Source organism: Lissotriton helveticus, chromosome 5_1 (genome assembly GCF_964261635.1).
Source record: "Lissotriton helveticus chromosome 5_1, aLisHel1.1, whole genome shotgun sequence".
Classification (NCBI taxonomy): Eukaryota; Metazoa; Chordata; class Amphibia; order Caudata; family Salamandridae; genus Lissotriton; species Lissotriton helveticus.
The window spans coordinates 389,740,875-389,766,225 of NC_136065.1; the positions used below are offsets into that span (position 1 = coordinate 389,740,875).

The following is a 25,351-nucleotide window of genomic DNA, read 5'->3' on the forward strand; positions in this document are numbered from 1 at the left end:
GATTCTAGGGTTAGTAGTAAGACTCTGTAGAAAAGGGTCCATATAGAGCGCAAAGAGGAGAGGAGAGGCCGGACAGCCCTGCCTTGTTCCCCTTTATATCTGTACCACAGAAGTAAGCTCTCTATTGATCTTTATTCTAGTAGTTGGTGCTTTATATAATACCTGGATCGCTCTAATATAGCCTTCACTGATCCCAAAGTGTCTCAGTGACTCCCATAGATACCCCCAGGCGACCCTGTCAAAGGCCTTCTCTGCGTCAAGAAATAGGGCTGCGACCGGGCCGCCCGGTATCTCCATGGCATCAAATGAGTTGATCACTGTTCTGACGTGTTCTGTGGTGCCTTTTCCCGGAATGAAGCCGTGCTGAACTGAGGAAACTAATTTCTCAATAATTGCTGCCAATCTTGTTGCCAACATTTTTGAATATAGCTTGGCATCTGAGTTCATTAGAGTAATGGGTCTATAGGACCCGGGGGCTGTGGGAGGTTTACCTTTTTTCAAAATGACTATCACTTCAGCACCCCCCCAGGAGTCTGGAATCGAGACCCCCCTCTGAGCTTGAATAAGCGTATCCAGTAACTCCATCCTAAGGACTCCGAGGAATGTTTTGTAAAATTCTACAGGGATCTGATCAGGACCTGCAGCTTTTGCTGATGGGAGATCTGATAAGGCTGTTGTTAATTCTTCAAGTGTTATAGTGGATTCCAGATTTTCTCTTTCCTCTACCTCTAGCTCAGCAACTTGGAAATTTCCTAAATACTCCCTGATTCTCCTGCTCCCACCCTCCTCCACGTCATACAGCTCTGTGTAGAATTTCCTGAACACTTCTCTTATTCCTGCTGGATCTGAAATCAGGTTGCCTTGCCCATCTCCTATACTCTTAATATCCCCCGCAGCTATCTTCTGCCTCGTTCTAACAGCAAGAATATGCCCCACTCTTTCGCTCAACTCAAGCGCCTGCTCCTTCCTTGCCAAGTAATTTGCCACTGTTTTATTAGCGATACTTTCCGATATTTCAGCCTTTAATACCACAATTTCTAGCAGCTGTTGATCCCCACTGCCAGGTCCCCAACTCAGGGAAAGCCCCTTTTAGAAGATTAACCACAAACATTCTGGGATCTTCCCCTTCTAGACCTTCTGCCACCCCTAAGAGTCTAATGTTATTCCGGCGGTGTCTATTTTCATAATCCTCCAGCTTCCAGTTGACATCATATGCCACTTTTTGGTGTTCTTGTTTATAGGATTTCAGGGTTCTCAGATCGTCTTCTAGTCTGCCTGTTCTTTCCTCCACATGTGATACTCTCTCCACCACCTCATCGTACCTTTTACTCATTTTCCTTAGCGTATTTTGAATTTTCCTCGATTCCTGTCTTGCTCTCCTACTTTCTCCCCTCGCCTCAGATTGCATTAATTTTAGCGTATTAAATAGTAAGTCCAACGTAACCGGTTGCTGGGGTACTTGTGATGAACCTTGATCGCCAGTCAGCGCGGCGGAACCTTCTTGCTCCATGTACGTTAAGGAGGAAGCGGAGTAATCCCAGGCTAACTTTCTTGTGGGGTCAGAAGTGCTGCCTGTAGCAGAGGGCTTTCTTTTAGACAAGCGCTTCTTCTGCATACTTTTCTGGGCCGGGGAACTGCTTCCTGTACCTGTAGACTCATCTGTGCTTACTTCGTCAGAGGCCACAGACTGAGACTGAGAATCTTCATTTAAGGAGAAAAATATATCGGGGGAAGTGGCGCCACTGCCTATACCGGCTTCAGCTAGGGTCCCATCCCCCAACTTAGCAAAACCATTCGCCAAGTCCATGATTTCGGCCCAATCTGAGGTGCTCGGACCAGACCCATATCCACCGGATAGCTCCTCACTCCGTGCGCCCCCAAGCCTCCCTTCAGTGCCATTTTGTCTTGTGTCCCTGCACCTTCTACATATCCAGCATATCCAGCAGTACTCCCGCTTTCATTACTTGGCCCAGTACTCAGATCCCGACTGCCTGACAACCCCCTGCTACTCGCGCTCCCACTTGCCTTCTTGCTTGGTACATCGACAGACTTGGCGGGTCCAACCCGCACTTCCTCCAGTCCTGACTCGGGCACTTGCTCCGGAGTCTGATCCGTATCAGGCAGCGTCTCCGACAGCTTCGCATTCGCCGGCCCTCCCGCTTGCACCGGTTGCCTAGCAATCACTGCTCCAGATTCAGCGTCCACGAGGACGTTCCGACCATTTCCTCCCTCCGTCAGGCTCCCGGTATCGGTGCTTCCTACTCCGCTGCCCGAAGGTATGCTGGCGAAACTCTCTGCCACGGTAGGTTGACGCAGCACACTTTCTTTTACTTTTGGCCTTGTAGCTGCTCCATGTTCCTTCGGGGTAGCGGCATAGTCGGGCCGATTTTCTTGCACATCGGCTTCTTAAGACCAGCGGCTCCCTTCTGTAAACCACTTGGTGGAGGGTTTTTAGGGTCCACTTTATTCCTCTCTCTGGGGGTCGGCTCTCTCTGGGCATCAAAGTCCTTCATCCCCCCTTTGCCGTCTTTCTGTTCACTCCATTTCGCTATACGAGGAGGCATCTTGAACCAGCAACGTAGTACAAGCTCAGCAATGCCAATTATTTTCCCCCGTATGCGGGAATAAACTCGACTGAAAATTCCTCTGGGGCGCCTTTTAGGTAAATCGTGTGCTCTCTGGTCTCTGGAATCTTGAAGCTCGCAGCAACCGGACTCAGCGCCATGCAGGGGGGATTCCACCATCGATTAACCATGGTAGGGAGGAGGAGAATGATGCGACTCACTCACTGCATACCACTAGCGGCCATCTTGCCCTATTGCATTTCCAATGCTTGTTTTATTTAGACCCTCACCCCCTCTAGAAGTGGCATGCTTCATCATCAAGTCTCATGCTGGTCCCTAAAAAGCCAGGATGGGCTCAACCATATTCCAGGGAGCACTCCAGCTATTTTCGTGACCTGGGTATCTACAAATTATAAAAATACTTCTAACAGCCCTAGGTATGCCTTTATTGGTGGTTAGAATATGATGGTTCTATGATCCTAAAATGACTGTCAACATGTTTCAGCTCCTATTCAATGGCCTCTCTGGTGCAGGGTTGGTGCAGGACATTTCAATGTTCCGTGCCCCGGTGTTGCATGCATGCAGTACGAAATTTCATGCAAAGTGAATAATTTTACTCACTCATCGTAGGATCACTGTTCTCCCATAAGGGATAACAGTCCTACCACTCGGGGGAAGGGAAGCCTATCCCTGTAGTCACCCAGTCCTCCCAGTTACCTACATTTGGTTCCACACTCGCCCAGCTTGTCCTGAAATGGTATTTTAGGGTCATAGGACCATTATATCATCCTGCTTCTCCTTGGATCACTGGGCTGGATGCCAAATTAGTTTGTTTATGAAAATAATTAACAGCTGCAGTCTTTGGACCGCTATCAAAGTGTACATGTTTTAAAATTCACCTGCAAGACCATCTACATATATCAGTCACATAGGCATCAGTAATCACAAGCACTCAGTAACAGAACATTCTGCTGCACCCCTTGTTGCCTCATCAGGGTTGCCATTCACACTCGCTGTAACCTCTGGACACCCCGAATATCCATATATTTTATAAAATGCCTGACAAGGCACCATTAAGATTCATCTGCCCTAGTCATTGTGCCCACTCATCTCACTCCAACTTTGCGCTACTTCGCATAGGCTTGCAGTTCACCAAATGTTACTTCCACGCGGAGTCAGTTATGTGCCCCCAGATGGTATACTCCTCTACTTTTGGCCAGCACTTGGGAATTGCTCGGCACTCGGCCAAGAATAGGCTCCAGATCTCTCCCTCCAGCCAGCCTACTGGCAGCAAGAGTGTCCCACATATATTATCCACAATAGGTATTTCAGGTTGTCTGCCACGCCCGGCCTGGGGTTATCTCCTTCCACTGTGGCGATGCAGTATTCACTTTGGCCATGCCGTTGCTCCTGCTATCGGGTGTCCTGACCTGTAACATGTCTGCCACAATCTGTCACACTTGGCCCTCAGCTACACAAACCTAGCTCAGCCAGGCCCTGCAGTCAATGCTTCCGCCTGGGCAGCTCGCAGTGGTCAATCACCTGCCCTATAGTGGCACAAGCCCCAACGGGCTACAGTCGCCTCCGGGCTTAGGTCACGCTCAGCGTCAAGCCCGCCCAACTCGATGCAAGCATGTCGGCTCAAGACTCCACTCCTCCTGCTCTCACAGCTCTGCTCTCTTCTCCGCATTGCTTCACATTCCCTGAATGCACTTCCTTGTTCTTTTCCCCCACAACTCTCACCACTGTCATACATAGCTGCCAAGGTTTCAGATTGCTTATGTGTGACATTTTCATAATTTGAGTGTAATTATGAGTGACATTCAACAACTATGACTGGCACTTTCGTGCTATCAAAATCAAGCAATGAAACCAAGGGAAATATATAAATAACAAAAAATAAACCAATTTGAGCAACAAGAAACTCTAAGAAGTTCTTGAAACTGCCTTTTGATCAATGAGAATCCCTAAAATATCTTGAAACTGCTTTAAACCCCTTGAAATGTAAGGTTTAGATAGTGATACAAAAGTAAATACATCTTCATAAAACGTCTCACACCCCCATGCCATTGCACTTTATTGTGCCCTAACAGGTGGAAGCACATGCTACAAAGATCAAACGAACACAGGGCAGATATTGTTCCAGTGGGTACAAAAATAAGCAAAAACACCCAAAGCTGGTAAATATTTTTCCTTTTATCTGTACATACTTCAAATAACAAATATAAGTAGAAAGCACTTTTAATTGTGTTCTAGAGCTGATCCATGACTAGTACTTAAAGTAAACAAATACAGAAATGGCATGGTACAAATGAATAAGTACGATTTTGTTTTTAGCTCTATTTGTGATCACGTCCAGGCATTTGCATACCCTTGAAATAGCAGGTAAACTTATCTCGGAAAGATGTCAACACCAGGCACAGTGTTTGACTCACCTAACAGCTGCCATTCCAGCGCCTGGGAGTGTGTCTCAAAGCTGAGCGCTTTGCCAGCTATCTTTATTTACACAGAGTTGCGACGTGCCTCCCTCCCCCAGATGATGCCCCAAGACAGGTAAACTGCTACCAGTCTTCCATATCATCCATCACTGAACTTTATAATTATTAAAATGCTTTCACTGGGCGTACTTTCCTAATGACTCATCACTGGCCAGAAGTGGGAAGAAGTCAAAGGGGTGGAGTGGGTGGAAATGGCACGAAACGTGAGGAGCTAGCTGAGGGAAGGTAGGTAAATATTACCTTCATATTCTACAGTGCCTGATGTTCAGTTTCACACACCAAAACGTACTTCCTTTGTACAGCCATAGGGTACTGCGCTGAGCTTGGCAGTCCACGTATGTGGCTCTCCTCTGGCGGCTGACACTGTTCCTGCATTACTTCATATCATTGGCGTTGGCCACTCGTGCTGAGATTAAACCACCAGCTTGTGTACCAGCTCCGCTGCCTGAATGGAGAGAGCTTGCGCTGGCTATCCCGCTGCCACTTGCATACGGCCTCTGCTTCCCCGGGCACCCCGATATGGAATCCTCATGTGCGCCACCTTGCTGAGCCCACTGCTCTCGAATGATGTGTGATGCCACTCTGTCCACTAATTGGCAGCGGTGGGCGGCTCAGGTAAGCGCGGTGAGGCGGGGCAGCGAGCGGCAGGGGGGAAGCCGACGGGCGACGGAAGAGGTACAAATAAATAAATAAATAATACCTATTCTGTTGGCTTCCCCCCTGCCGTCCCCTGCCCCGCCCACCGTGCTAACCTGAGCCGCCCGCCGCTGCTAAATGGAATTGCACTGCGGAATGAAAGAGGTCAGAAGGCAGATGCCTGAATGGTGGTCTGGGCCGGTGCTTAATTTATAAAAATATATATATATGTGCCAAGGCCCTTGCCAGGAGGCCGTTGCAGCTCACATCACCCTTAACACCTGCCAATGCTGCCAATGATGGTACCTACACAACTATTGATCATCACACTGCTACAACTGAGGCAGTTCAGACTGTTTGAGCCCCCAAACGCTCAAATAATAGTATGGGCGACACAGAGGCATAACTAAACTTGAGGGGGCCCCCCTGCAAAGTACGTGGAGGTGGCCCCCCACGCTCTGAGCCAGTCAGGAGCTCTCAGGCCAGGGACCCGCTGTACTGCAGGAGCTGCGGGGGCTATTGTTATGCCACTGTTGTCAATACGACCGTTATAAGTAACCCTGGATGGAGGAGTTAATAGTTGGGCTTAGTCTGCTGGCAGTCTATCATAGGTGACGATCTATCCACTATAGGAGTACCTGCCATCAGTACGCCAGGGAAGTTTGTCCTATTTTAGGTGGGTTTCCTGATGCAGACTCCTGTCAGTATATGCAACATCGGGACCACTCATCGTTCAGTTTTGCCAAAAGTGCCTCCGCTGCTCCTTCTCTTTCACACCTCCTTCCTCCCTCTTGTTCCTATCTCTTCCTTTCCATTATTTCTGACCATCCTATCTTTTTGCCATTCTTTTCTCAGCGTTTTTCTTTCTATCTATTCTTTGTCACTTTTTTCTCCTACTTTTTCTCTCCAATCCCATCAATATCTTTCCATTATGCTTTTCCTATCACTACTGTATTTCTCTCCCTTTCTCTTCTCTTCTTGTATACTATCTCCACTGAATTTCCTTCATCCATTTCTCACCCTTTCCATTCCCTACCTCTCTTTTCTCTCTTTTATACCCCACCCTCTCTTCCTTAACATCTTTGTTTCCAGCTGACCTTCTCCTTATAGAACCTTGTGACTTCTTTCCTACATACTTTCTAGCTGTGTCCCTCGATTAGTGCTTCCAGTGCTTTCTCATCTATCACTATGCTCTCTATAAATCCTGTACGGACCTGCTCCATGGGTAAAGAGTCTACAGGATTCACAGCTGTTTGTTCCCGAATAAATGAATAAAAAGATCTGAACCATAAAAGAGCATGGGCTCTTAAAAATATTACAATTTTAACATTGTTAAAATAATATTTTATCAGCACATGTAAAATTCAAAGTTGTGTACATCAATAAGGACTATATATTTTAAAAAGAAAAATATTCTAATTGCACCAAGATTGAAGAAAAGTACATTCCCAATGATTAGTGTAATGGTAAATGTGAGCCTTAAATGTCAAATCATTAATGTATAAAGAGTTATCAACTTAGAACATTTAATCCCTGACACAGAGTTGGATTTTAATTATGGAATATGCAGAACTGGCCCATGAACCTTAATGAATGAACTTAGATCCTGCTGAGCAGTCTTAGAAGGTAGCACTGTTGGGGATATGGCAGTGGCGGATCAGACCAGTGTGAACTATTACACTTAACTAAAGAGCTTCAAACTATGTGCTCACAATCCTGCACACATGCACTGAACACTGACAACTAACTCCTGTAAAGGGAATACTGTTCTCCTCTCCCTTCGGTGTTTCCTTTATCTAATTTTCATCCCGTTTGTTTCCTTTACCCATTGTTTCAGTCAATTTCTCTTTCCGCATTATTTCTCGCTCTTTTGTAAAGTCTTAATACTTTTCAGAAGCCTTCTCTCCTTTCCCTTTGTCTTTCACTTTTTCACTCTGTTTGTGGGTTCCCGGTCTCTTCCACACATTTTCCTATTTGGGATCTTTTTACCCTACATTTATGGAGCTCTTTCTTTTCTTTCTCTCTTGTAACAATTTTTATCATCTTTCTCTGAGCTTGATTCTTTCATCCTTTCTGCCTCCCTTGAGCCCCATACTATTGCTCTCTGAGACCCTGCTTCATCCATCCCACAGCGTTTTTTCTTCGACCCATCTCTCGATCTATTTGAAGGGATTTCTTTCATGCTTCCCTAGATTGTCTAACATTACCTTTCTCTATTTGCTCCTCCCCCTACCCCTTTCTCTTTATCTATTCCCTGACACCGGTCCACTCAACACTCTTGCTTCATCATTTCCTATGCACAACATACGTTGATCATATTCAACAGAAAGAAAACGTATTGTTTTTCAGTGAGGCTTACAAAACTCAGAAATGTATATGCTCTCTCTCGTGGCTTAGCTGCTTTTCTCCCTCATTCTCAAGGGGACTTGTTTGCTCTTGTGGTTCACTTTCACTCTTTATGTGGCTCTCTGGGTTTCTCAGACTCTTTTTATATTTTCTCTTTGGGGCTCTCTGTCACCTTTTGTTTGTATACTCTTTCATACGCCAGAGTGTGTTTTTTATCTCTGTGCATTTTCCACAGATCGAACCCTGTTCTCTTTCTCATATGCACACATTTGTGCTCTTCAAAAATGACTTTTTTCCTTCTGTTTATATGTTTGCATCTGGGGTACTTCAAGGTTTCTCGGGTTAGTGGTCTTATATTTTCGCTGCTACTTACAATCACTGGATACTTATTTCACCCTCCTTTGGTCTTCGGAACTCTTATAACTCTTTTCACCTCAAGGCATCTCTTATAATAACGTGTTTTTACATTGTGCTTTGTTCTGCATTTCTACAGTCTTAAAGGTATTACTGTACACATTTACTAACCTCAAATAGTTGAAACTATGACTTGGCCTAGTTGAGATTCGAATTCATGAACAACAGATCACAAAACATGTCTTCTCTTTTGGTCTCACTGTATCTTCTCTCTCCCTCTCTCAGGCTTTTTCTTCTCTTCTTAGTTTGCTCACTCTTTCTCTCTCTCTCTCTCTCTCTCTCTCTCTCTCTCTCTTTCTCTCGTGTAGATGTCTCACTTTGCACTTGAGATTAAAACTATAAAGTGAGGTTATAATCCCATACGGGAGAAATATTTTAAATAACTGCAAGGGCTGTATCACCTCACGATAGGCAACATTCAAATATAACACTGTGTATAGGTTTAACAACATAATGCCATCTGAAAAATACAAATTGCAGTATTTCTGCCATCAAATATGCACTGGTCGGTGCTTTGTGTGCTTGGCTCCTCTGCAGTGTTTACCATGGAGCTCAGGTGAAGGCACCTTTCTCCAGCACAAGTGCTGCACCCAAATGGACTGCTATAAATCGAAGCACATTTATACTCTCAAAAAATGGAAAAGACTTTACACCCCAGGAGGGACTGCATGTACAGACAAGAAACTTTAATTTAATGCCAAGTAAGCGTCTATGTTCTAGAACATGAACAAAAGCACTCGCCTTCGTTCATTCTGGGAAATCACTGTGTCTTCCTTAGAACTTTCCACTACTGGTTAATTTTTATAAGTTCTTCTACCTTTTTGAGGATAATATGTATATAGCAATTGAGCTTGGGAATGGTGAGTGACAAACAGCAAGCATCGCAAGTTCCAAAAGTGCTTACTGTGCCTTCTCAGCACCTCCTCTAAAGTGTTTTGATTCTGAACTGCTCTGTCATTGGATGGCTGATGTTGCAGTCACTCACTTATAACACACCACACCTCCTGACAAGCAGCCAGACCACCACCGAAATACAGCCTTACTCTCAGAAATAATCTACAAATTGAGCAACGGCTCATGCCAGATGGCTATCTGCGGCCAGTCTGTTGCTTTTCTACCTTCCCTTACCTCTCCCTTCCAGATTCTCTTCAATGAGTAGAAACAGAGGTTGGCGCAGGGTAGATATGAGGAAACACATTGATCTGAGCAGCCAACCAGTAAAATAAATGCAGTCTACACAGGCAAGGTGGGCCCCCCTCACTCCTGAACCACGGTGCCACTGCACCAGCTGCACTACGATAGCTCTGCCCCTGATTGTGTACCTTCCAATGCGTCCTGTTCCTGGAACTGCAAACATGTTCCTGCCCCAGTCAGCACTATGCTACCTCGTCCCTTCTCAGATGAACAGTACCCTGTGGAGAAGGCTCTCTCTGAGGGCCCCCGCCCTTGCCAGGGACCTGGCTTTGACTGAAGAGAAATAAAGTAGGTTGTTACTTTGTTTCTTTTCAGTCCTGGGTCAGCGCGAAAAGCTCAGAGCAGGCTGCACACTGCAGCTGCTTTAGAGCAAGACACACACAGGTCTGCAGAGATGAACTGAGGTGGCCCCCCTAGACGTACTGAAGACTGGGGGCCCCTCACACTGAGGGGGCTGCGGGGTGTCTGTTACCCCCTGGGGCGACATACATTAGTTATTTTCAATTATTGAACAACTATTGCCCTACTCATCTCCAAATTACTCAAACAGCTGACATCGGAAACTACCAGCTCAAATTAAGCACTGGGCTGGGCCCAGAAAACAATGTTTTTATTTTGTGTGGAGCAAGTCAGGGATGGGCCCGGAGGTAGCTTAATTAAAAAGTTGAAGTTAAGGAAACAAATTGCTAAGATCAGGCCGTCGATCACAACGGCAACTAAATACCCTCTCCGAGACTTGGGGCCGGACTACAACCCTTTTGTCCGTCTGAAATGTAAGTTAAACAAAAATGTGCATTTGAGTTGAGTGTAACTAAGTGGAAGGGTGGCCTAGTGTGGTTTATGCAGTTACTGCTAGATCAGACGAGTGCACTTCAATGAGCTGCAGCAGAGGCGGCAGTTCAAAGCTTCTTTTGAGTCAGCTCGCCTCTCAGTGCTCGGGAGTGTCCCACTCTGGCAGGCAGCGGTGGTGATAAATATTTGATATGAGCAATACACATCGCATTACTTTTATCATGCTCGGAGGCCATCTGCTCCAGCCAGAGACAAAAGGAAACACAGCCCCGCTCAATGACTTTTAATTTAGCAGCGCAGCCCGCACAGGAAGAACCAGGAACTACACTTGGGTCTCAGGAAGGCCAGGTGGGGCTGACAGAGGGAGCACAATTCCTTCGCAGACATTAAGTCCTGCATATAAGGGTATTTTGTAGAGCGCTGCATGAGCCCCAGAGCGTGTCTGGGAGCTATGAAGGCGTGACTAATGCATTTTAATGCGTCAGTGCGGACACCAGTTTTAAAATGCGTTAGTCTAATGCCTGATGTGTGGTACTTGGCAGGGCTGAGTTATCTTCAATCCCAGCTCTTTAGCAGCTCCCCAATCCGCCTCCGCATCGGTTGCGAGCCTGGTCAGTAAAATTTGCTGACGTTGAACTGGAGCAAATATACGCTGGGAATTTATTTCAGGAGGTGGGGTGACTAATTGCAAAAGATTGACTGCCTTGCGTTCAACTATACAATCATGAGATTCCTATGGACAATCTTTAAAATAAAAGTGTCTCCATGAGCAATAGGGAGTGATTCAATCGTTTAGCCATTACTGGGTAAAGCCATGTCAGGCACCTGGTCGCGTTTACACAGTACCGATACAACGGCCCCTAATGGGCCTGTCGGATGACAGTGTGGGACCATGGGAACTGTAGTCCAGGTTGGTTTCGTTTCCAAATGTTGGCACTAATTTTTGTCTTCATTCAGAGCCCTCGGTTGGGCCACCGCCTGCAGTGACCACTCTCAATCTCACATCAATGTCCCTCTGAGCGGCTCAATATATTGAAGCAGCTTGGCCCCCTAGATCCTGGGGTGGTGCCAGTTTGGCGACTGGATGGCCGCCACTTATCTTCGCTCCAAATTGCCCACCGTTGAACCAGCACTCGCACACAGATGGAAAGGTGGCAAACCTTTATTTACAGGGTGTGAGTAGTCCGCTGCTGGCCGCTTCAATCAGACAGTCAAATGTGCGGTAGGCCTGACGCGTTTCAAAATGTACTTTCTTCCTCAGAGGCAACCGCTCAGATGTCTACATTCATCTGTTACCGTTTACATAGTACCAATACTACGCCCCCTGATGGGCATGCCAGATGACAGTGTGGTACCATGGGAACTGTAGCCCAGGTTGGTTTTGTTTCCAAATGGTGGCACTAATTTCTGTCTTCATTCAGAGCCCTCGGATATATATATATATACACACACACACATATATATATATAACGGGTGCTTGGTGTGCGAGGGCAGACTTGCGCAAAATATCCACGTTCGAGAAAATAATCACCAGCACTCACGGAGGTAAATCCCTCTTTGAATTTAATGGCACACAAAAATAACTAAACAAACGCGTTACAGCGGTACGCCATCCTCAGTGTTGGCGGCCGCTCTGTTCAAAGCTCGTCATAAAGACATTGTCAAAGCAACTATCTCCAAAGCTTATTGAAGGTTAGGCAAAGAATACCATTGAGACCTCAGGATATCCAACCCACATTGAGCCAGTTGTTACACTTCAAAGTGGAAACTCGCAGATCTTAGCAGCGCATTGTGATAGCGTGATCACACAAAGTACGTGGAGGACAGCTTATATTAATTTGCATAGGCATTGGCTAATCATTACACATATAGATATGTCAATGCAGCGTGATTTTGCCCTGAATGGCCTAACTCCCTCTGGCTCTCAGCATTTTAACATTTTAAAGATTTTACAGGACCTCCCACATGTCACACATTAGTGCCCTAGATGGGCCATGTACATTTGAAAGATTTTAAAGAACTTCCCACATGCACACATTAGTGCCCTGGATGGGCCATGTACGCAGGGAGTCCAATAATCCCTGCATCAGAATATCAATGTCATTAGTTGTGTGCCCAGGACGAGCCTGCTCACTTCAGCCACCCTACTTTATGCAAACAGCCTAACTTTTGCCACATGTAAAGCAATTGTGACCAGTATGGGCCACATGTCCAAGACTGCTACTCCACTTCCTAACTAACCCCTGCTAAGCCTGCTCTCCTTCATTTGCTATACGTATTTACAAGTGGACCCCGAGTTCCTCCCCCATATTTAATCCTATCGGTAATTTTGTTGCTATGTCTAGAATGTAGCACGATTCCAGTCTGCAATCGCTTCTCTGTATCTCCTCCCCTCATGTCACGTGCCACATGATCAATACAGAAGTATTTAACTAGTTGCCTGTTGCTGTTATGATGCGACTGAAAGAGTCTAGCAACAGGATAACACACATCTTTATTCTGAATAGCCCTCTGGTGCTTTAAGATGCAAACGTTGGCAGGGTGGGTGGTGCTGCCCACTTACCTCAGCAAACCCAAAGGGGATGATGGACGGAGTGTTGAACAATGCAAGCACTCACCCCCAGTCAACTGATCTGGGTTTAATTCATCATCATTCTTTAGCTCACTCCACCACACCAGTTCGGACATGGCCATATGCAAATCAGTCTGACCCTGTGCCTCATGGGAACAGTCCAACCCGAACTGCCAAGCCATGTCTTCTCTGGACCGTAAACAAGCATCCTGGGACCGGTTTCTGGCTAATCACCTGTCATCAGCCAGGCTAGCTTGAATCCAGTGGCAAAGTGTGCAAGGGACCCACATCTGAGCATACCCTGCCAACTTAGGGTGAAAAAACCAAAACCAAAGGGGATGACGAACAGAGTGTTGAACAATGCAAGCACTCACCCCCAGTCAACTGATCTGGGTTTAATCCATCATCATTCTTTAGCTCACTCCACCACCCCAGTTCAGACATGGCCATATGCAAATCAGTCTGACCCTGTGCATCATGGGAAGAGTCCAGCCCGAACTGCCAAGCCATGTCTTCCCTGTACCGGAAACAAGCATCCTGGGACCGGTTTCTGGCTAATCAGCCGTCATCAGCCAGGCTAGCTTGAAACCAGTGGCAAAGTGAGCAAGGGACCCACGTCCGCGCATACCCTGCCAACTTAGGGCGAACAAAGCAAAACCAAAGGGGATGATGGACGGAGTGTTGAACAATGCAAGCACTCACCCCCAGTCAACTGATCTGGGTTTAATTCATCATCATTCTTTAGCTCACTCCACCACACCAGTTCAGACATGGCCGTATGCAAATCAGTCTGACCCTGTGTCTCATGGGAACAGGCCAGCTGAACCTCAGGCCACACGGGCAAGTTTAACAGTAAACTACATATGATGTGTTGCAGTTCATTAACTTGGAAATATGTATAGGATTTTTCAGACCTCCAATCATATATGTGGTCACCTTGCTGCTATATGCACACGCTTTGCATCTGCCACACGGAAAGAAGCCTGTAATGCCTAGTAGCCATCTCTGTACTTTAGCCTCTTCCATGCTCATGACGGCGCCCGGCCGTCATGAGTCACGGTGGGTGTGTGCTGATGACGGCCGGGAGCCGTCATGACCACGCCCATGATCGGAATGTTCAGCACTGCGGCGGAATTCGCGCAGCAGTGATGAGGTTAGGGGGTGGCAGATGACTTTCCACTAGCTGATCTTCGATGGACCTTGTTCTCCTAAATGTCAGTGAGGTGTACGTTGTTAGATCCCGGCCCATAACAACATCAGACTTTAGTATTTTCCAGTTGGCCTGCAATAGTCTCCTCAAATTGCTAGCTGTGCTGGAGTAACCTGTTATCAGTCTGAAACTGTTTTTAGGTCTCGTCCTTTACCATTCCGAAGGAATGGGAAATGGCCGAGAATTCAAGTGCTCGAACTGATTGTCAAACCACCGCTTTTTTTCGTGGCGTTTTCTTCGAGTGCACGTACAGGCACGCGCTTTTGGCCCATACACTTTCATGGCCATCTGTTCCTCAATGTCCCTCCCACCCTTCGTCAGGCTAATGGCCCTCTCCCTCCCCCAGCACAGAGCGCGCATCGCGGCCGCACAGCACATCAAAGGGCTTCTCCCAGCGTGTGCTGTGCGGCTTCTCCTCCCCTAATTATGTGGCCGGCCGTACTTGTGTTTCCCGGCCGCTTCCCGGCCACTCTTGTATTTAATTAGCAGCAGCAGCATTTCTCCTGCGCCAGGCCACATCAAAGGCTCTGTGCCACTTTCACCCACACAGCAACACTTACAGACACGCAACGCCACTCACACCCACGCAAGCCCACTATCATCCACGCAACGCCACTCACACACGCAACGCCACTCACACACGCAACGCCACTCACACACGCAACGCCACTCACACATGCAACGCCACTCACACATGCAACGCCACTCACACATGCAACGCCACTCACACACGCAACGCCACTCACACACGCAACGCCACTCACACACGCAACGCCACTCACACACGCAATGCCACTCACACACGCAACGCCACTCACACATGCAACGCCACTCACACACGCAACGCCACTCACACACGCAACGCCACTCACACACGCAACGCCACTCACACACGCAACGCCACTCAGCCACGCAACGCCACTCACACACGCAACGCCACTCACACACGCAACGCCACTCACACACGCAACGCCACTCACACACGCAACGCCACTCACACACGCAACGCCACTCACACACGCAACACCACTCAGCCACGCAACGTCACTCAGCCACGCAACGCCACTCACACACGCAACGCCACTCAGCCACGCAACGCCACTCACACACCCAACGCCACTCAGCCACGCAACGCCACTCAGCCACGCAACGCCACTCACACACGCAACGCCACTCACACACGCAACACCACTCACACACGCAATGCCACTCACACACGCAACGCCACTCACACATGCAACGCCACTCACACACGCAACGCCACTCACACACGCAACGCCACTCATACGCAACGCCACTCACACACGCAACGCCACTCACACATTGTGGGTGCAGATTGTGGGTGCAGATTGTGGGTGCAGATTGTGCGTTTTCTTCGAGTGCACGTACAGTCACGCGCTTTTGGCCCATACACTTTCATGGCCATCTGTTCCTCAATGTCCCTCCCACCCTTCGTCAGGCTAATGGCCCTCCCCCCTCCCCCAGCACAGAGCGCGCATCGCGGCCGCACAGCACATCAAAGGGCTTCTCCCAGCGTGTGCTGTGCGGCTTCTCCTCCCCTAATTATGTGGCCGGCCGTACTTGTGTTTCCCGGCCGCTTCCCGGCCACTCTTGTATTTAATTAGCAGCAGCAGCATTTCTCCTGCGCCAGGCCACATCAAAGGCTCTGTGCCACTTTCACCCACACAGCAACACTTACAGACACGCAACGCCACTCACACCCACGCAAGCCCACTATCATCCACGCAACGCCACTCACACACGCAACGCCACTCACACACGCAACGCCACTCACACACGCAACGCCACTCACACATGCAACGCCACTCACACATGCAACGCCACTCACACATGCAACGCCACTCACACACGCAACGCCACTCACACACGCAACGCCACTCACACACGCAACGCCACTCACACGCAACGCCACTCACACACGCAACGCCACTCACACACGCAACACCACTCACACACGCAACGCCACTCACACACGCAACGCCACTCAGCCACGCAACGCCACTCAGCCACGCAACGTCACTCAGCCACGCAACGCCACTCAGCCACGCAACGCCACTTAGCCACGCAACGCCACTCAGCCACGCAACGCCACTCAGCCACGCAACGGCACACACACACGCAACGCCACTCACACACGCAACGCCACTCACACACGCAACGCCACTCACACACGCAACGCCACTCAGCCACGCAACGCCACTCACACACGCAACGCCACTCACACACGCAACGCCACTCACACACGCAACGCCACTCACACACGCAACGCCACTCAGCCACGCAACGCCACTCAGCCACGCAACGCCACTCAGCCACGCAACGCCACTCAGCCACGCAACGCCACTCAGCCACGCAACGCCACTCACACATGCAACGCCACTCACACACGCAACGCCACTCACACACCCAACGCCACTCACACACGCAACGCCACTCACACGCAACGCCACTCACACACGCAACGCCACTCACACATTGTGGGTGCAGATTGTGGGTGCAGATTGTGGGTGCAGATTGTGGGTGCAGATTGTGGGTGCAGATTCAGGGTGCAGATTCAGAGTGCAGATTCAGAGTGCAGATTCAGAGTGCAGATTGTGGGTGCAGATTGTGGGTGCAGATTGTGGGTGCAGATTGTGGGTGCAGATTGTGGGTGCAGATTGTGGGTGCAGATTGTGAGTGCAGATTCAGAGTGCAGATTCAGAGTGCAGATTCAGGGTGCAGATTCAGGGTGCAGGTTGTGGGTGCAGATTGTGGGTGCAGATTCAGAGTGCAGATTCAGAGTGCAGATTCAGAGTGCAGATCCAGAGTGCGTGCAGATTGTGGGTGCAGATTGTGGGTGCAGATTGTGGGTGCAGATTGTGGGTGCAGATTCAGGGTGCAGATTGTGGGTGCAGATTGTGGGTGCAGATTGTGGGTGCAGATTCAGAGTGCAGATTGTGGGTGCAGATTCAGAGTGCAGATTCAGAGTGCAGATTCAGAGAAAACTCAGCAGCACCACCACCATTGCAATGCAATAGGTCTCGTTTTAACGCAAATTTAAGCTATAGGCCTTGTAAATGACAAAGCCTTTTATTTATGTTCCAAAAACCAGAACGCAAAAATAAAGGGCATTATCATTTACAATGCTAATAGTTCAGACTCGCGTTATTGCGAGACCTATTGCATTTCCAATGCTTGTCATCCCTTAAGCTCCCTTTTAAGACTCAGCTTTCGATAAGTCTGATCTGGACTTCTCAACAGTTCTATTCATCGCTTCTTTCAGGATACCCTTCTGGTACTCCCTCACTTTGAATCTCTTTATACTTTTAGATGTGTCTCTTCTGAAGTCATCTTCTCTAGTACTATTGCGTTTAATACGCAATAGTTTCCCATATGGGATACTGTTCTGCAAAATGTCTGTATGACTACTTCTGGCGTGTAGCACTGAGTTCCCAGCCGTGGACTTTCTAAAGAGTACTGTCTGGATCTTCCCATCTGCCACGAATATTCTCAGGTCCAGAAATGTAACCTCCGTCGCACTTATACTACTGGTAAATCGGAGGTTAAGATCATTGGAATTTAAATGATTAATATATTGGACTGCTGACTCCCTTGTGCCACGCCAGATCAGAAAGAGATCGTCAATGTAACATCTCCAACTGACCGTGCTCTCCACCCATCTGTCACAAGTGTCAGCCCTTGTGGCCTGCTTCTCCCACCAGCCTACGAAGAGGTTTGCATAGCCGGGAGCGAAGCAGGCCCTCATGGCAGCCCCTCGCCGTTGTTTGTAGATCTGGTCCCGGAAAAGAAACATTTTATTGTGCAGACAGAAATGTAAAACCTCTAGTAGCATATCACTATGCTCTAGAAACTTTAGAGGACGATTTCTTAAAAAAGTATCTGGTGGGCAAAATCCCATCTTCATGCGCTATGCTAGTGTACATGGTAGCTACATTAAGAGTTATCATTAGGAAGTCAGGTTCCCACACAGTGCCCTTAATTTGTCTCAAAAAGTCCTTGGTGTCCCTGGTGTGCGAGGTTAGTTCTAATACAAAGGGGAATAAGAAATAGTCAATGAATTTCGACTTCTTCTTCAGTAGGCCACCAATCGACAAGATTATTGGTCGTCCCGGAGGGTTCAGCTTGTTCTTGTTAACTTTTGGTAAGTGATAAAATGTTGGTTGCCGAGAATACAGTGTCGATGGGAAGGTGAACTACTCCATTGAGAGCATTCCTCTGGTTTGCCACTTCAAGATCAGTTGTTCATATTCTTTTATACTGTTCATGTATTCCGTGATTGTGATCTGTAAGTAATTTTCTTGGTTGTTCAATTGGAGGAGAGCTTCCTTGCAGTAATTCTCTCGAGTTTGCAACACCACATTTCCACGGCTTGATCACAATGGCGCCATCTGCCTCCAAATCTTTGAGTGCTTGTCTTTGTGCATATGTTATGTTCCATTCATCTTTTGGTTTGTCCAAGCCTTCTCATAGTTTTAATAGATCTTGATTTACTTTGTCCGAAAAGATATCAATAGCATCCACTGGTGTTTGACGATAACATTTGGAGGTTGGTCTGAAGGGATGAGTGATCGCTCTTGTGTGATACCCATGTTGACAGCACTGTCCAAGTCATCAGGAAGTGTATCATCTTGCTGTGTCCCATCTTTGCCCAATTCTTCTAGAACTGCTAACAAGTCTAGATCTTGCCCACTCAAGATATCCTTTCCTGTGGGCTGGGTCGTCATAGGACCCGGTCTAGAATCCATACCTCTCATTTTAAAGAATTTAAACAGTTTGATCCTCCTTTTCCTTTTCCTCCTTATGCCCCTGTTTACCTCTAGTTTGTTAGGATCTTAGCGCTGGGATACTTACGGGTGACTACGCGCTTTACAAAACCCAATAATAATAATAATATTGTTCCCCACGAATTTGTAAACGTCGATCCTAGTTTGGGCATATTAAAACTTACTTGTTGGACAGAAAGAAAGTCCTAGTTTGAGGACGGATTCTTCTACTGGTCTCAGTTCCTTAGATGTTAAATTGATGATCGTGATGTTCTCCTCAACTGCAAAGGCATCTATTGCCTACATTTGAAGTTGGGTTTGTGGCGGGTCTTGCTGCTTGTGTTGCCCCTTCCTCTGTTGCCACCCCCCCCCCTTCTTGTGAGTCTGTTGTTTTTTGCTCTGGGGGTCTCCCTTTGCCTCTACGTAACCATGTCTGACGTATGAGGTTGAATTCCTCATGAAAATGGGGAGGTGGGGGATACGGGGCCACTTGATCTTGCGCCACCACTTTCCTCTTCAGACTGTTCAGCATTGGAGAACTCCGATTCCGACGTGTCTCTCGCTTCTACAACTTTGCGGGACCTATTATTGGGCAGGTATCGCCTGGACACGTCGTACTTTCGGGCAAACGTGAGGATTCTGCCCTGTTCGTATTCCCGCGCGTCGCGGTCAAACTTTTGCTGTTTTCGTTATGTTATTTTGATTTCATAATTCACCAGGCATTTTTTTCATTAATGTCCACAACTCATTATGTGTAGCTTTGTCACCCTGACCAGTGATATTTTTCTCGGCTTCCTCTATTTCCTTGTCCCTATCGCTCCAGGCAAACTTCACGAGGATTACCAACATCCCCTTCAAAGAGTCAGCCGTGTATTCTGCTCATTTATCCAGGAGCTTGGGATCAGGATTCTCATATGCCGGGACCTTGTAGATCCTCAGTCCCCTAGGAACTCTATTCACTTCAATGTAGTGTTGCAGGGAAGTGGCCTTCCACCACTTCCTGATTTCCCTCTCGTACAGCCGTTCCAGCTGCAAATATCGAGGGGCAGATTTACAAGCCCCTTGTGACACTTTTACGCCGCCGTTGCGTCACGTTTGTGACGCAGCGGCGGCGTAAACAATGCGCCACGTTGCGACTTATTTACAACGTGACGCATCTAGGCAGATGCGTCACGTTGTAAAGCCCTGCGCCACATGAAACCTGCATTAGGTTTCATGTGGGCGTTCTGTCGCAGGGTGGGCGATCCCTCGCATGAAAGCCCCGTAAAACTGACACAGTGAAATCTAAAAGATTTCACTGAGTCAGTTTTACAACGCTGCTGCGTCAAATCCTTATACCTGCTTGAAGCAGGCGTAAGGAGTGACGCACCACGTTGAGTATTGGTGGCCCCTGTGCCTTGCAGGAGTTGCGTCCCCAGCAATGCGCCGCCCGTCCACCACAAGATGCGTCACGCAACTGCCCTTCCTTTCACCATCGTGCGCCGCATTGTAAATGTGGCGCATCTGTGGTGGCGCACGGAGGGGATTGTGTGACGCATCTGTTCTGGCGCATCCCTGCTGATTTGCAGAGATGCGCCAGAACTTGTAAATATGCCTCTTAGATTTAAAAATCATGCAGAGGTAGGTTCGGGTTCCCTCCATTTCAACCAGAACGAGAATCTGGTTGCGTTGTGACAATGTCCGAGGCCACTTCGCTGAACATTATTAGCCTTTCAAACACAGCAATCTGTGATGTGCACTCCCGTATCGCTATGTTATGTTGCTTATATCTGAAAGAAACAGGTTAGTATTAGATTCCTTACCTTAGAATATCCCCAGGCGTCAGTCTGGATCCGGAAACTTTTGCGTAGCAGTACCCCTGCGCGTCGGTAGGCGTCGTCTGCAGGCGTCCCCTGCGGCTCCGCGTCGTCGGCGTCGTGCGCCGTGATGACGTCGCTGGAGTATATAGACGCCGCCTCCGCGCGCTGACGTCAGTTCTTCTTTTTTCCGCGCCAGTTAGCGCAGATCCGAAGAGCAGTACTCCGGTCTTTTGACCAAGTTTTTTGTTAACTGATTGATCTTTACGGTGCCGGTAGGATGCCCGGTTTCAAGAGTTGTGACGAGTGCGACCGCCTGATGTCGGTCACCGACCACCATCGACTCTGCCTCCGGTGTCTGGGCGCGGACCACGACGTGGAGTCCTGCGTCGACTGTCGGGCCTTGACTGGAAAAGCTAGGCGGGAGCGGTCCCGCAAGCTTCTCGAGCTCCGGTTGTCGGCCCCGCGTCGAGAACGGTCCCGGTCCGGTCGGAGGTCGAGGGAGCGGTCGAGGGAACGGTCGCGGAGCCGCCATGGGCGCTCCGGGAGTCGCCACCATTCCTCCGGCTCGTCAGGTAAGCACAAGAAGTCGGGGCGTCGCCATCGCACCCCCGACTCCCCCCGACGCCCGCGTGCTGCGGCCGGGGGCTCGGGTGACCCCACCCCCGCGGTCCCGCATGGGTCGCCGACGCCGTCTACCCCACACCTGTCGGTCCCTGGGGAAGGCGCGTCGCGTGAGGAGATCGAGGCCTTCCTCATTGCTATGAGGGCGAGGTCTTCTCCGGCGGGGCCTTCGGCGCCTGCGGGCCCGTCGGTCCCGTCTGGGGGCCCGAGCAGTTCGGGTGCTCCTGCCCCGGCGCCGCCGGTGGCTCCGGCCCCGGCGCCGCTGGTTCCCTCTGGTTCGTCGCCGGCTGGTCTCCCGGCCTCTCCGGCGTCGGTTCCTGTGGGCCAACCCGTGGTACCGCCCCCGCGTGGTGCAGCGACTCCGCCGTCGGCTCCGGCCGGCGTCGGGTCCCCGGCACCGACGCCGCGCGGCGCCACCCCCCTTTCCTCCCCGACTCCGGACTCGGAGCCGGACCGGCGTCGGCCGACGCCGGACCCGACGCCGATGGGGCCCGTTGACCCCGATGTCTATATCGTCGACCCAGAATATGGGTATGACGAGGAGGAGTATGGAGAGGGTTGGGAGGGGTCTGAGGACCCTCTATCCCGTGCCTGCCAGTACGATGTGTACTGGGTAGGTGATCTGGGTGATGCCAGTGGCCTGGACGAGTCGCCCAACCCTGGGTTTGTCTCTCCGTCCCCTGTGGCGTCCGAGGCGGGTGCTGCCTATTCGGTGGTCCTGATGAGGGCTGCCAAGGCCTTACACCTTGAGCTCCCCGTCGCGAAGGTCAAACCGAATATTCTGACGGAAGTTTTTAAACCGCAGTCATGCCCCCAGGAGCCTCTGCTGCCGTTTAATGAGGCCCTGACGGATGTCCTTCTGGGCACCTGGTCCAGGCCCGCTTCTGGTGCGCCGGTTGACCGGAACGTTGCCAGGCGTCACCGTCCCTGCTCGGACGACCCTGCCTTCCTGTCCACCCATCCCTCCCCGGAGAGTCTGGTGATCCAGGCCTCCACTTCACAGTCCGCATTTCCGTCGGCTCCGCCCGACCGGGAATCAAAGAGGTACGACCAATTTGGAAAAAAAGTGTTTTCCTCTTTGAGCGCTGGACTGCGGTCTTGTAACACCGCGTGCCTCTTGGGCCGCTACACCCACTCCCTGTGGGATACGGTCGAGGAGTGTTTGCCGCAATGCCCCCAGGAAGTGCGGGACAAGCTCACCCGGGCCTTGGTTGAAGGCCGGGATGCGGCGCGGTACTCGATCCGTTGTGGTCTGGACACCACGGACTCACTGGGACGGGCCATGTCCACTACGGTGGCGATTCGTCGCCATGCCTGGCTGAGATCTGCCAACTTCTCACCAGACGTCCAAAATACACTTATGGACATGCCATTTGATGGCAGTCGCCTGTTTGGTGACAAAGCGGACCACGCGCTGGAGCGCTTCAAGGACTCCAGGGTCACGGCCAAGTCCTTGGGTCTCTCGACCCAGCGCCAGCAGACGGGTTCGTTTCGGCCCTTTCGTGGCCAAGGGAGGGGAGGTCCCACACGTGCTGCCAGCCACGCGGCGCAGAGCGCTCCCCAGCGCGGTGGCGCCCGTGGTTTCCGCCGTGGTGGCGGTAGAGGCCAGCGTCGTGGTCAGTCCACGCCTCCCTCCGCTGCGGCATCCAAGCCTTCCTAGTCCGAGCTTTCGGGCTCACGTGACGCCAGTGGGTGGCAGGGTTCGCCATCACCACTCCCGCTGGCGCGCGATAACATCGGACAGGTGGGTGCTGCAGCTTGTCCGAAGGGGCTATGCCCTCCCCTTCGAGTCCACTCCTCCAGCCATGCCACCGCAGAACCACCGTGTGTCGGGGGACCACTTGACACTTCTGCAGGAGGAAGTTACGGCCCTCTTGGCCAAGGGGGCCATCGAGCGCGTTCCTGGGCCAGAAGTAGGGTGTGGTTGCTACTCCCACTACTTTCTGGTACCCAAGAAGGACAAGGGAGGCCTGCGTCCTATCTTGGATCTACGGAACGTCAACGGCTTCCTCCGGAAGGAGAAGTTCAAGATGTTGACTTTGGCTCAGGTCTTGGCTGCTCTAGACCCACAAGACTGGATGGTAGCGTTGGACTTGCAGGATGCGTACTTTCACATCCCCGTCCTGCCGGCCCACCGGCGTTACCTGCGGTTCACGGTAGGCCACGGGCACTTTCAGTTTATCGTGCTCCCATTCGGCCTTACCAGCGCCCCACGGGTGTTCACGAAAGTGATGGCGGTGGTCGCGGCTCATCTGCGCCGGTTAGGGGTTTCAGTCTTCCCCTACCTCGACGACTGGCTGTTGAAGGCGGGCTCGCCCCAGACAGTCGTCCACCACCTTCAGATGACGGCAGACCTCCTGCACGAGCTGGGGTTTTCCATCAATGTGCCGAAATCACACCTGTGTCCCTCTCAAAAGCTCCTTTTCATCGGAGCGGTTCTCGACTCGGCGCAGTTTCGGGTTTATCCTCCGGAACGGCGGGTCCGGGATATTCAGGCTCTGATTCCCATCTTTCAGCCGTTGTCCCGGGTTTCGGTCAGGTTGACGCTGCGGCTTCTGGGGCTGATGGCCTCCTGCATCCTTCTGGTGCATCACGCCAGATGGCGGATGCGGGCTCTGCAGTGGGACCTGAAGTTTCAGTGGGCCCAGCATCAGGGCAACCTATCCGACCATGTCCTGATCTCGGAGGGCACTGCGAGACAGTTGCAGTGGTGGCTTACGGACCGCGATTGGGTCAGGGGCAGATCCCTCTCCCTTCCCCAACCGGAGCACGTGGTTGTGACGGACGCGTCCCTCCAAGGCTGGGGTGGCCACTTGGGAGAGGCGGAGATCAGAGGCCTCTGGTCTCCGGCGGAGTCCCGGCTCCATATCAACATGTTGGAGCTGCGGGCGATTCGCCTAGCACTGAAGGCATTCCTCCCCTTTGTCAACGGGAGTGTAGTGCAGGTGTTCACGGACAACACCACCGCCATGTGGTACTGCAACAAACAGGGCGGTGTGGGGTCGTGGACCCTTTGCCAAGAGGCTCTGCGCCTCTGGCAATGGCTGGAACGTCAGGGCGTGACTCTGACGGTTCAACACCTGGCAGGTTCTCTGAACGCCAGGGCGGACGAACTCAGCCGTCGGTGCTCGGTGGATCACGAATGGCGTCTGAACTCGGATGTGGCGAGAGGCCTCTTTCAGCAATGGGGAGAGCCTTGGTTAGATCTATTCGCCACAGAAGAGAACGCGCAATGTCATCAGTTCTGCGCGTTGGAGTTTCCAAGACGGCACTCGCTCGGCGACGCCTTTCGGCGCGAGTGGAGTTGCGGTCTGTTGTACGCCTTTCCGCCTATACCACTTCTGCCCAGAGTGCTGAAGAAGATCAGGCGCGACCGGGCCCAAGTTATCCTTGTGGCTCCGGACTGGGCTCGAAGATACTGGTATCCCGAGCTACTCAGCATGACAGTCGGTCCCTCGATCCGCCTGCCCCTTCAGGAGGACCTTCTGTCGCAGCAGCAGGGGACGGTCCTCCACCCGAACCTGTCCAGTCTCCACCTCCATGCTTGGAGATTGAGCGGCGGCAGCTGAGGCCATTTGACTTGCCTCCTGAAGTCTGTGATGTAATTCTGGCAGCCAGGCGTCCCTCCACGAAGTCGGTATACGCCTGCCGGTGGAACAGATTTGTGGCATGGTGCACAGCAAAGGCTGTGGATCCCCTTTCTGCCCCTCTGTCTGAGGTTCTCCTCTTCCTCCTTTCCCTTGCCCAGCAGGGCTCTGCTCTGGGCACTATCAAGGGCTATCTTTCTGCCCTTTCCGCCTTCTTGAGGCTACCTGATCAGCCATCTTTATTCAAGTCCCCTATTGTGTTAAGATTCTTGAAGGGCATCACGCACATGTATCCTCCAACTCCGTTCGTGATGCCTCAGTGGGACTTGAACCT

General features: G+C 50.4%; 1 protein-coding gene across 7 annotated transcripts in view; it reads left to right on the forward strand.

Moving 5' to 3' along the window:
• Positions 1–25,351, forward strand: part of KIF17 (kinesin family member 17) — a 542,173-nt gene that overhangs the window by 338,902 nt on the left and 177,920 nt on the right. For 4 of the 7 annotated variants that reach the window (XM_078642577.1, XM_078642579.1, XM_078642578.1 and 1 more), the window contains exon 9: positions 4,658–4,744. The exons of the other annotated variants lie outside the window; for them this stretch is intronic. In XM_078642577.1, coding sequence (XP_078498703.1) covers positions 4,658–4,744 — 87 coding nt within the window. The remainder of the gene's footprint in view (positions 1–4,657; positions 4,745–25,351) is intronic. 7 annotated transcript variants of the gene reach the window in all.